Here is a 13,415-nt window from a genome sequence, read left to right on the forward strand (position 1 = left end):
ATCAATAAAAGACCCAGGCACTATGGATGTGGGGTGGAAGACAAAAATCATCACCAATGAGAAAAACTGGGGGAGTGGTAAATAATGAAGAGGACAGTATTGCGTCCAGTTTTGGGCTCCCCACTACAGAAAGGATGTGAACAAACTGGAGAGAGTCCAGCAGAGGACAACAAAAATGATTAGGGGGCTGGGGCACGACTTATGAGGAGAGGTTGAGGGAACTGGGATTGCAGAAGAGAAGAGTGAGGGGAGATTTGATAGCAGCCTTCAACTACCTGAAGGGGGGTTCCAAAGAAGATGGACCTAGGCTGTTCTCAGTGGTGGCAGATGACAAAACAAGGAGAAATGGTCTCAGTGGGGAAGGTCTAGGTTGGATATTAGGAAAAACTATTTCACTAGGAGGGTGGTGAAGCACTGGAATGGGTTACCTAGGGAGGTGAAATCTCCATCCTTAGAGGTTTTTAAGGCCTGACTTGACAAAGCCCTGGCTGGGATGATTTAGTTGGGGCTGGTCCTGCTTAGAGCAGGAGGTTGTATTAGATCACTTCTTGAGGTCTGTTCCCACCCTAATCTTCTATGATGTTATGACAGGTCACTGATTCAGAGCGATCAGGATCCCTTGGTAAGCTAGGTGCAAACAAACAATATGCGTTTTAGTACGGCTAAAAGTAAATGTATTTATCTTGAAGCAAATGTAGACCACACTTACAGGATGCAGACTCTACCCAAGGAAGCAGTGACTGAAATAGATTCGCAAAAAGAAAAGGAGTACTTGTGGCACCTTAGAGACTAACAAATTTATTAGAGCATAAGCTTTCGTGAGCTACAGCTCACTTCATCGGATGCATTTGGTGGAAAAAACAGAGGGGAGATTTATATACACACACAGAGAACATGAAACAATGGGTTTATCATACACACTGTAAGGAGAGTGATCACTTAAGATAAGCCATCACCAGCAGCAGGGGGGGAAAGGAGGAAAACCTTTCATGGTGACAAGCAAGGTAAGTTAATTCCAGCAGTTAATAAGAATATCTGAGGAACAGATATTCTTGTAAAGCCTAAACATGTTACTATTTCATCATATTTGTTAAGTACAGCAGCTTCCTTGCTCCAGGTACTTAAGTCAGATTTCCCATTTTAGTTTTCAGATGGCATCCAGTTACAATAAGTGCATAATGGCTAACACAGAGACAAAGTGAAGCCTATAACAGCTTCCCATGACCTAAAGTGGAATCTGCTCCAGATCAAATTCAAGCTTATTTTCCAGTGGGCACTCATCCAGACCACAAAAACCACCACAGTTCACAGACTGCTGCTGTGTAGCGTCAGTGTCCAAGGTTTTAAAATTTCATAACATTTACCCTTCACATAAAACAATTTATACACTATATTCAAAGCAAAATCCTGGTATTATTAAAACGTGTTAATTTTGAGATTTCAAAACCTACAAGCATCAGAAAATTCAGGGTTAAGGTTCCCTTGGCAGCCCTATACCTGGGCCTCTTGTAGCTACACATTATGCTAAAGTCCTACATTACATGACCCCATAGCACGCTTCAGCATAGAAGGCATTAGATTGCTTATCATTCAGCAATTTTTCTACTCCAGGAGAAAATTTTTCACTAGATTTAATTTCAGTCAATATGTTTTGCAATGTAAGATGATTACTTGTGGGTAAGAAAGAATTCCCTCACCCCATACATAGTTTATGCAACACTGGTAGGGGACGACGCATGGACCAATGGTCAGATCCAGTATTTATTTATTTACATTTATTACACACAAAGACATGGATTGCATACAGACATAGGCATACATGCATATTTATTTTACATGCAAAAAACCCAGCAAGAAATCTTATACCATGTTTTCCATCTCCAATTTATTTGGTCCTATTAGGTTATATTAGCTTAGGTGCTAGAGGCTCTAATACAGAATAGTATGGCAGAGTACTTATAATATGTATTTCAGATATGACTAAATAAGAAATTACAGTATATATGACCTCTCATGGCATTTAACAATATAAGTGATCTAAAACATAGTCTGTGTGTGACACATGTACAAAGCTGTAGAGTTATGGTTAAACACTATCTTAATTATACATTCCTTGATTCTGAGAGCTTGATATGCAGCCTTAGTATAGCATTAATGTAGAAAGCCATAGCTACCTGTTGTGGGACATTTATATTCAGATCCTGTACTTGCTACTTCTTTTGGCTGAAACACCTGTGGGGCAGATTCTCACTAGCATACAGCCATCCTTACTGGCATAAAGGTCGGGGGAGCACACAAGTACCCTCCATCCCAGCACAGTGTCAAAATGCAGGTTGGGGACTGCAGGGACTTGTCTCAATGCACTCCTGGCAGTTCACATGGCCCCAAACTCCCTCCTCACTGGCCCACATAGTGGGACAAACAAGCAATAGGGCTTACACTAGGAATATGGTGTCCTCATGTGCATTAGAGAGCTCCTGAAGGCATTCTACATCCGTATACTAGTAGCTATTAAGGCAAAATGCTTGCCAGAGTTCCTCCAGGGCTGGTCCTGCTGTACACTGCCCCCCTTAATGCACCCCAGTGTGCAGTAGACATGATAGATACCTTTATATTTTACCTAGAACCTAATGAATGTGCCTTCTGGGTAATGGAACCATTAGTGCAAAGATTCAGATATCTTCTTTGGGAAATAAAGGAATATAAATGAAAAAATAATTTTTCATTTTCTGTTTTTCATGATTTTAAGTGTACACCTGAATACATGTATATTAGTAACATTTCTAAATGTTCTTATGTTAACACTACTGGCTGATCAAAAAATTCATCTACAATCATGTCAATACTTCAGATGTGATTTATTTCAATAACTATGTTACTAGCATTCAGAAGATATTTAAAGCCTAGATTTTGAGTGTTTACTTTAAATAAAAACAATATTTGGGGGTACCAATATGTCCCTAGTGTGGTATAATATATACATGAAAGATGGTCATATACATTTGTCTTTAGATTGTGAAGCATCACATTCTGACATTTAATCATAATCCCCTGCAGTCATCTGCTCTGAATCATTTGAGCACAAATTATTAAAAAGGTAATTTTGGTATGAGAGATTTGAAGCTATTTTGCACGTAAAGTAGTAGTCACTGAAGTCACAGAAACTGGATGTAATGATTTTATAAAAAGTTGTCAGGAAATGTATAGGGCTTTGTCCTGACTAGATCTATTTAAATACACAGCCCTCTAAGATGGAACTGAACTGTGCATAATATTTGGCCTATGGCATGTCAGAAAGGCATATGGGTGCATACTGCCATAAACAAGAATCTAGACAGGCTCAGGTTGCAAGAGGCAAACTGCATACCCTGCCCCAATGCAGGCAGTTTCCCCAGATAGAGAGGATTTATTCTTAGGCAGCAGGTGGCAGTACCACATTACACTCCCCCCAGTTATTCCATTTTATCCAGAGCCACACAGAAACCCCACTGATGGAGACTGAATATGGTATGTATTGAATAAGTTTGTTTCACCACTGTCTTGACTCAACCCACTTTCTGGGCATTGCCAGCTGGCTACAGCCCATCTAGCTGAGCTGGAGTTGTAGGTGGCTTGTGCACTGTATTTTCCCACCAAACAGATTTTCCATTGCCACAGCTTGATCTTGCTGGTTTATGCCATACTTAGCATTAGTAGCATTTTATAACACCTCACAATGTGTTATGGGACTCACCAGTTGAGAAGTTCCTGAGGTGAAGGACAAAAACCCTTACTGCTAACATTTAACAAACTTCTGAAGTAAAACAGAACCCTGAAGTAGTTACGACACAGCTAAGTGCCAGGAAACTAGAACAGCAATATCCCAAACCAAAACAGAATTCTAAACAGAAAAGGGCTGGCAATATGCCACAGTAACAGCTATACCATTATCACCAAGGTCACGTGTCATAACTGTCACAGTTCAGGGCAATTGCACTTGTATTCCCCCTCTGTAGTCCCTCAAGGACAGACACTCTTGGTTCCTGGCTCCTAAGCCATCACCTCTTTTGGGTGGAGATCCATCTCTCCCACTCCCGTTTGGGGATTTTCCACGCTGTACAGTTTCCTGCCTACACTTTGTTATCCCCAGCAAACCACGCTGCATAAACAGGCCAGTGTGTGTGCTTTGCTTTCTCTGTAAAGGCTATGAACAACATAATTGCCAGCAGTTATGAGCTACCTCACAGCCCTTTATAAGCAAGAACATTTATTCTGAAGATGAAAGCATTACAGAGAAAACATATAAAAATAAAGTTTCCTTTACACATGCTAAAAGATTACCAGAGGTCACTCATCAGCCTTACGGAGATTCAGTGGGACAAAGTCCTTCCAACCCTTCCCAGGAAGGATTGGGGGCTCTTTTGGATAGAGGGTCCTGTCCAATTACTGGATCAGACAGAAGGCCCTGAGTCCTTAAACACAGATGATCTATCCAAAAGTCCTTTGTCTGTTGGTCTCTAGAGAATCCAGTTTGAACCAGCACATGAGAGCCTCTCCAGGTGGCAGCCCTTCTTTGGATGCGTTACAGCCTGAGTGAATTTTCCCAATCACCCCACACTGTTCTTAGTTCCTGGAGGAGCTATCGTCACCCTCCCGCATGGAATTACATATCATTCCTGGCCCACAACGATATATACACTTAATATAAGAAGATCTCCCAAAGATATTGCAGAAAATTGCTCTATCTATCCATATCTGGGGGGTCAGTCCAACACAAGGAACAGAGACAGCCAAACAAAATAATACCACCATCTAGCTCTTACATAGCACTTTTCAAAAGCAGATCACAAAGGAGAACACTGGCTCAGTTTCTTGAGAGCATCCAGAATTCTGTTGACAGTGCTTGTGCACAGAAGAAACACAAGTCTGCTTTGTGAACAATAATGACAACTATAAGGAGCAGCAAACGCCACTGTATAAGTAGTTGTTTCCAGAAGAAGCAGTGGCTGTACAATCAGAAAGCCACAGTGATTCAGAAATAATGACTATCGATAGATACTAGGGCTGTTGATTAATCAGTTAACTCACGCGATTAACTCAAAAAAAGTAATCAAGATTAGATTAATCGCACTGTTAAACAACAGAATACCAACTGAAATGTATTAAATATTTTGGATGTTTTCTACATTTTCAAATATATATATTTCAATTACAACACAGAATACAAAGTGTACAGTGCTCAGTTTATATTATTTTTTATTACAAATACCTGCACTGTAAACATGATAAACAAAAGAAATAGTATTTTTCAATTCACCTCATACAATTGCACCTCTAATGCAATCTCTTTATCATGAAAGTGAAACTTACAAATGTAGGCTTTTTGTTGCGTAGCTGCACTCAAAAACAAAACAATGTAAAACTTTAGCGCCTACAAGTCCACTCAGTCTACTTCTTGTTCAGCCAATTGCTAAGAGAAATAAGTTTGTTTACATTTATGGGAGATAATGCTGCCCATTTCTTCATTACAATGTCACATGAAAGTGAGAACAGGCATTCACATGGAACTGTTGTAGCTGACGTTACAAGATATTTATGTGCCAGATGCGCTAAAGATTCATACGCCTCTTCATGCTTTGGCCCTCGTTCCAGAGGACATGCTTCTATGCTGATGACGCCTGTTAGAAGAATAATACATTAACTAAATTTGTTACTGAACTCCTTGGGAGAGACTTGTATGTCTCCTGCTCTATTTTACCCACATTCTGGCCATATATTTCATATTATAGCAGTCTCGGATGATGACCCAGCACATGTTCATTTTAAGAACACTTTCGCTGCAAATTTGACAAAATGCAAAGAAGGTACCAATGTGAGATTTCTAAAGATAGCTACAGCACTCAACTCAAGATTTAAGAATCTGAAGTGCCCTCCAAGATCTGAGAGAGGTGAGGTGTGGAGCATGCTTTCAGAAGTCTTAAAAGAGCAACACTCTCATGCGGAAACTACAGAACCCAAACCACCAAAAAGTAAATCAACCTTCTGCTGGTGGCATCTGACTCATGATGATGAAAATGAACATTCGTTGGTTTACACTGCTTTGGATGGTTATCAAGCAGAATCCGTAATCAGCATGGACGCGTGTCCCCTGGAATGGTGGTTGAAGTATGAAGGGACATATGAATCTTTAGTGTATCTGGCATGTAAACATCTTGCGACCCCAGGTACAACAATGCCATGCAAACACCTGTTCTCACTTTCAGGTGACACTGTAAACAAGAAGCAGGCTGAATTATTTTCTGCAAATGTAAACAAACATGTTTGTCTGAGTGATTGGCTGAACAAGTAGGACTGATTGGACTAGTAGGCTCTAAAGTTTTACACTGTTTTATTTTTGAATGAAGGTTTTTTTTTGTATATAATTCTAAATTTGTAAGTTCAACTTTCATGTAAGGAGATTTTACTATAGTACTTGTATTTGGTGAATTGAAAAATAATTCTTTTGTTTTTTTACAGTGCAAATATTTGTAATAAAAAATAAAATGAGCACTGTACATTTTGTATTGTGTTGTAATTGAAAGCAATATATTTGAAAATCTAGAATACGTCAAAAATATTTAAATAAATGTTATTCTATTATTAACATTGCAATTAAATGCGATTCATTTTTTTAATTGCTTGACAGCTCTAATAGACACCACTAAAAGGCAAAATAATTCCAATTTTTGTCATCTACCTTAATCTCAACAGAAGACGTTTTGTTTTTCTTATAATTGGTTGTATTAGTTGACAGTTTTTTTCTAGTTGGTATTACGTTTTGTTAGCATTTGATTTTCAAAATAAGGGAAGATATAACAACAGCAACTCCAATCCATATTACTGACCCATGTGACAGAGATAGTAAGCTTTTGTAATTCTTACCCGCGTGATGTGGCTGAGTCAGGAAACAAAAACCTGCATGCCCATGTAACACAATTTATTACATAGGCAGATCTCTGTTTTAGAGTTGGGAAAACTGAAGTGCAGAGATTCAGTGACTTGCTCAAGTTGTCACAGAATGCGTGGCAGAAATGAAAACAGAAATCACATCTGAATCCCACTCCTGTGTCTCTACTACAATATCATAATTCTTTCCAGGAGCCTCTGGACTATGTAATTCTTCAGCTCACCTGTTTATGCTTGAGTGCAAATAAACTGCTTTGTTAACAGCCATTTTGGATCAAGCTAATGTACTATAGGCAGTGACTTCATTTCAACAGCTGAATTACTTCAACAGAAATGTAATAGTACATTTCTGTACTACAGTAAAAGTAACCACAGCTGTGTTTTAAGCGTGAATATTAATACCAGTTTTTAGGGCCACATTTTTATAAATAGGTACAGGCAATTGCACATGCTGCAATATGCATACACAAATACAGTGATTATGAGTGCAATCACAGTAACTGCACATGCAAGTAACAAAGTACACATCTAACATTTAGTCATCTGCACATACAATTGCATGTCCCCTTTTCTAAATATCTTGTTCATGTTATACATAAATGTGTACAACTCAGTATTGTATATAAAACATTTATTCTTTTCAGAGCACATTTCTTACAGAAATGTAAACCAAATTATTTTTTGGATGGAAAGACTCTCTCTCCCGCTCCCCCCTCCCCCCCATAAAATACCCATATTTGATCTAAGTTCTCTTCCCATCAATTTATTTTCATATGAGATACTCAAATGTTAAAATAAACTAAGAGAGAACACTAAACCTGAGATATTGAAGATAACTGGATTTGTTTTGAACTTCATTATGAAATGGGCTGAAAAAAACCCGAGTGAAGAGAAAGCATCCCTGCAGGTGTATTAGTTGAATATCTTAACTACCTGGAGACCATGTTGGCGATGAAGGGTTTTTGTAATATGGGTACTTGCCCACCAGAGAAATACAAGGAATCATAAGCGAGGCCTCCAACTTATTATGCACTGACCAATGACTGGTTTCAATAAATGACATGCAGGGAGTGAAAGGCTCCAAATTCCATTATCTGAGTTATTCAGTCCTCAAAAATTCTCTAATTATAATTTAAAACATTTATGCAAAGCTCTGATTAGAAAGATACATATTCTCTGATTAAAAAACAACCTTGTTTAACAGCAGTCTTATTTGAGATTGCTTGGATCTACCGAAGCAGCATCAGAGGGGCTGCTGGTAGAGTGACAGCCTGAGCCACCCATATTTCAACAAGAGGAAAAAATACCCAAAGCTCCATTTAACTTTAGGCACATCAGGATCCAAAAGAAAACTCAAGTGATTAAACAAAAAAGTGTAATTTAAAATTAGCGTGAGTTAAATCACAGTAGGATGTGATAGAACAAATGTGTATCTATACTCATGGATTGCAATAGCTGTGAAGACAGCATGGATTAGTAAACCATAACTCATGCCCTGCAGTATTGTACTATTGAAGTAACACCTATCTTGTCACGTTTTATGCCTCCATGATCACAGCAGAATCCCTAGTATAAGTCCACTGAAGTCAAAACAAATATGGGCCCCCTTATGATTACAAACAAGGCCAGGGTTTAAATGACATTAAGATCCTACATTTATATCACCAGTATTTCCGCCTTGCTTATTGCAGAGAAACACAGGGTAGAATATCTTACAGTATGCCCCAAGGCCAATGGTCACAGTAAGATATAATGGAATGCTGTCCCATAATGTATGCTACTAACACCAGTAAGTTTTCTTAAGCTGTATTTGTGTGACTGATGAATTTATTACCTGAGCTTTAAGATCAGTCTTTCATATTTAGACATCAAAAAGTGTGTGTGCCAGATGTAGATTCATCTGAATCACTTAGATTATATTTTTTCCATAAAAAATTATCATTTTGTTTCCAAAGAGAACTTTCATGAACTTCTTTCTTTTTTGTCAAAGCAATAGGAGGTACTCTTTCACACAACTCCTCTATGACTGCCATGTCTGTGAGCTTTCTGAGACTCTCATCATTCTGCTCATTCAGCACATCCCAGAAGTCTTTTGGTCGTTCTTTTGCTTTTTCTGCAGGCCCTGAAAGAGACCTTCTTGGCAGCTCCGTAGGCCTGTTTCCATTACTTTTGAAGAGGTCATTGAGAACAGAGGTGTCTCCTAGTAAGTCTACAAAAGAGTTTTTCTTGCAAGTCTGAGTTTCTCTTTCTCCGTTTTCTGACTGAGACAGGGATCTTTTTCTTGGAGATTCCATCCCCTCTGAGTCCTGCTGTCCTTTAGTGATATTTACAGAGAGCACTTCTATTATTTCTGATTTACTACTTACTGAGTCAGTTGCCATAAAATCTTTGAATGGTTGACTGTTTCTCCCACTGATGCTATTTTGGGTATTGACAGTGGACAATTGTTTATCTTTTGAATTAAGACACACAGCATCTTGTATGCAGAAATCATTGTGAAACTGTTTTGCTTCTCCTTTGTGTCTTTTTTGGTTACATATTCCTACAGTCACACAGGGAGGATCTTCAGCTGAAGGACCAGACCTTGATTGTCCACATTTTACGATGGCCCTTCTCTTTCTACAATGACTTGTATACACCTCTTCTTCCTCACGCCCATCTGAAATGTGTACTGGAACTTTGACTGGAAATAGGTCCGCTAACTCTGGACACTTTCCAGCATAAAAATCTCTCAACATTTTCTGTCGTACTTCTGATGTGGCTTTTGCAATATATTCTGCAAGTTCTTCAACTGAAGCCATGTTAAAGTGGGACACCATTTCTTCAAACTGTTTCCTATCACCATCAATAAAGAAAAACATGATTATCTTAATTTTTTTTAAAAGGCACAGAGTATAAAATAAAGATACAATCAATTCATTCAGTTTAATTAACTTATATAACACAAACCTAGACGAGAACTGAAAGTCATACCCTTATGGTAACAGTACTAGTTCTGATTTCAGTTGCAAGAAAAAGAACAAGAGCAAAATATTCAAAGTTGCCAAAGTGACACAGGGCTTGTCTACATCATGGTGGGGTAATGTGCTCTACATGGGCATGCTTTCCAAAGTGCACTAACGTGTTGCTGATTAATAGGTCCCTGTAGACCCTGCTGATGTGCTTTAAAATAGCACTGTTTGAAAAAGCTGTAGGTGAAACTGCACTATGGAAACTTTAGCATGCACCAGCATGCTACAGGGTCTACAGGGACCAATTAATGCACAACCAATTAATGCACTTTAGAAATCACAACGTTGGCGAGCACATTTCCCCCACGTGCAGACAAGCCCTTAGGAGTCCAATTTTCAAAAGTGACTTAGGTACTCAGGAGCCTAAACTTTATTGAAAGGCAACGGGACTGAGGCCTGGTCCTAGATCTAAAATGTAGGTTGACCTAACTACATCATTCAGGGGTATGAAAAATGCACACCCTTGAGAGATGTTGTTAAGCCAATCTAAGACCCAGTGTACACATCACGAGGTCAACGGAAGAATTCTTCTGTCAACCTAGCTACTATATCTCAAGGGGGTGGATTTAGTACAGTGCTGGAAAAACTCCTTCTGCCACTGTAGCAAGTGTCCACTGCAGCTACACCACTGTAGTGCTTGTTGTATAGACTTACTTTTAGGTGCCTAAAAGCCAGATTTTTAAAGGTATTTAGACATCAAAGATTCATATACTCACCTAGTGGCATTTTCAAAAGTGCCTAGCACCCACTGAACCAAAATCACTTAAAAAAATCACTTGAAAAGTTGAAGGCATAATTTATGGCATACCACCATGTGTCACATTAAACTTGGGAGTAAAATGTTCCTGGCAGGGTCTGAACATGTACAGATGAGCGTTCTAATACTACACAGCCACTGGCTGTGCTACAAGTGCTACAACAACACAGTGCTTGGTCTTCCACCTAATTCCAGAACACAGAGTAATTTAAAATCTCAAATATTAAGAAGGTCTCTGACTAAACTGGACACATGCAATACATTTTCTATAGACCTGATCCTTGGAACTAAAGCTTGAAATTAGCTCAACTCCTTTGGGTGCAGATGGTAAGCAGCCATTTTTGTAGGCTTCTGAGCGAATGCAGCTCTGGGAACAGAGAGCAAGCTCAGATACAGAGGCCCATTAGGAACTTCTCACAACTCTTAAAATGATCAACTGCAGCTCATGGGGAACCATTGGGCTACTCAGAAATGATGAAATGTTCCTTTAGCAATGAGTTCCTTTCAATGCAAGCGTTTTGGGTTTTAACACTCACAGTTAATTTGAGAGAGGAAGTGGGATAAAATTTTTCTGGATACTGATAAAGGTATAAATAGTTTATGGTTTGACATCTACCTTACTTAAATTCCTCCTCTCAGGAGAGGAAAGGAGAGAGAACTAAAACTGGATTATAATTTGATAAAATATACTGTATGGTGATAAAGCAGGAGACCTACATATAATTCTGAAAACAAAACACTATGTCCAATGTTTGGGCAATTCATTAACAGAGACCTAAAAGTGAAAAGTATCCTAAATTGGATATTGATTTTTACTCATTTTAAGAACAACAGAAAGAGATAAACCCGTTCATCCACTCAATAATTCATATTGAAATGCTATCTGATCTGATGGAGGGGAGCTTGGGTGAAAGATCTTACCAAATTAGAACAAAAAACATCCATGCTATTAGAAGTATGTATTGAGAATATAAGACACAATCTTTATACTGAATTTTAAGACATAAATATTGGTGTTATAAACACATTTTTTTTCCCAAAATTAACTTATCTTAGAATATTGTGAACCTCTAAGGCCAGCCTAAGCTTGTTTTGGATACAATACTTTAAACAACTTAAAATGAACCCATAAGTACCAAAGGCCATAGAAACCTAAATCATGGTAATAATGGACACATTGCAAAGAATTAATCTAATATTTATAGACTGCTGAACTCTGAGCTTTCCTGGCTTCAGTAACAACTTGGTTATTAATGTCTTGTAAACAAGAAGTAATTTTTTTTGGTAAGGAACTTCATATTCTCACCAACATTTGTCCATACTTTCACTCACACAGTTTTACCACCTTAGACAGTGGAGGAATACAGAACCTTTAAAATCTTGTATTTACAGAAATCATAAAGAAAAGTCATGGGATTCAATCTCCTCTGCAATCTAAGTGGCTGCTGATGACCAAGTTGTGTGCAACAGAATCATTAAAATAAAAAAAATATAACTTTTCAAGACAACAAGCTATTTTAGAAGGAAAGCTACATATAAAATATTTGAAGCTAAAATATCCTGCAGTAAAGTTAAAACATGTTATGAATTCAACAGAAAACTTCAGGCGAGCAGGCATTGACATGCCTTACATAATTTGTGAGGCACAACAAAAAGCTGGGTGCATTCTATCTAGCAAGTTATATCTGCCGTGACTTATTGTTCTTATATGCTTTTTTTTATTTCTAAAACAACAGTAGGGATTCTGAAGTAGGAAACTCTTATAAAACAGTTCTCCTGATGTACTATAGTGCAAAGTAGCAACAAGGATTTTTCTAAGCTTATCTAGTAATCTGTCTTGCTGATACCTATGAAAGATTCACAGGCATAATTTTCTTCCTTCCATCCCTCTATTGTTAGACAATAGACAGCTCAGGCTTGAGTGGTGAGAACAGTGAAAATGTTTGAGCCTGACCCCTCAATTCCCCCCCCCCCCCACACACACACAAAGTAGAGAGAGTTTACATGTACTTTCTAAGGTTTATACTTAGCCTGGTTGAACACGTAATATTTTCCACAGACAGCAACACTGCCTGTGTTTCACACGCTGCTCAAACAATGTGTATCAACCCTAAACTGGAGTGACCATCTTACAAATGACAAATAGTACAGTGCCCATACCCACCATTCAATATTCAGCCAATCCACAGAGACTGCCCACAAGGGTGCCAATCAGAGTATTTTTGGGATGTGGATACTTGTCTCCTTTAGCACTGCTAGGAGATCATTAGTTCATTTCGTGTAGATAGTACAGTAGAAAGTAACTTTCTGTCAGTACCACTCTGCACTGAACTTGAAGCAAAAGGCTTGAGGTGAAAAACTCCATTATTCTACTTCCAATCCCCTGAGCCATTCAGTCTCCTAAGTAATATTGAGAAATCCAAAGCATCAGATATCTTGAATATTTTTACTCGCTAATATAGCTATATTTTAGTCAATTCAACTTTAAATTCAGATAGCCACTCTTCCAATGTACTTTAAAGCGTGTGGGACTCAACCATTTTTTTCTCCAGAAACATTCCTTCTTCCCCACAACTCCCACGACCATATAAACTATTTTGCCTTAGGGATTCCCTCAGATTCTCCAAGCCATTAAACCTGCCTTATCTTAATTTTCTAAAATGAGGCCCAGAAAATGGGAGCGTTAAATCTTATACTAGCATACTTAATACAGCTGCTGCAGT

General features: G+C 38.4%; 1 protein-coding gene across 7 annotated transcripts in view; it reads right to left on the bottom strand.

Annotated features, from left to right (window-relative positions):
- Positions 1-1,748: 1,748 nt before the first annotated feature.
- ERCC6L2 (ERCC excision repair 6 like 2) overlaps positions 1,749-13,415 on the bottom strand; it is a 121,035-nt gene continuing 109,368 nt past the window's right edge. For all 7 annotated transcript variants that reach the window (XM_043514303.1, XM_043514301.1, XM_038401960.2 and 4 more), the window contains one exon: positions 1,749-9,759. In XM_043514303.1, coding sequence (XP_043370238.1) covers positions 8,793-9,759 — 967 coding nt within the window. In that variant the 3' untranslated portion in view covers positions 1,749-8,792. The remainder of the gene's footprint in view (positions 9,760-13,415) is intronic.

This window comes from Dermochelys coriacea, chromosome 5 (genome assembly GCF_009764565.3).
Source record: "Dermochelys coriacea isolate rDerCor1 chromosome 5, rDerCor1.pri.v4, whole genome shotgun sequence".
NCBI classification, from domain to species: domain Eukaryota; kingdom Metazoa; phylum Chordata; order Testudines; family Dermochelyidae; genus Dermochelys; species Dermochelys coriacea.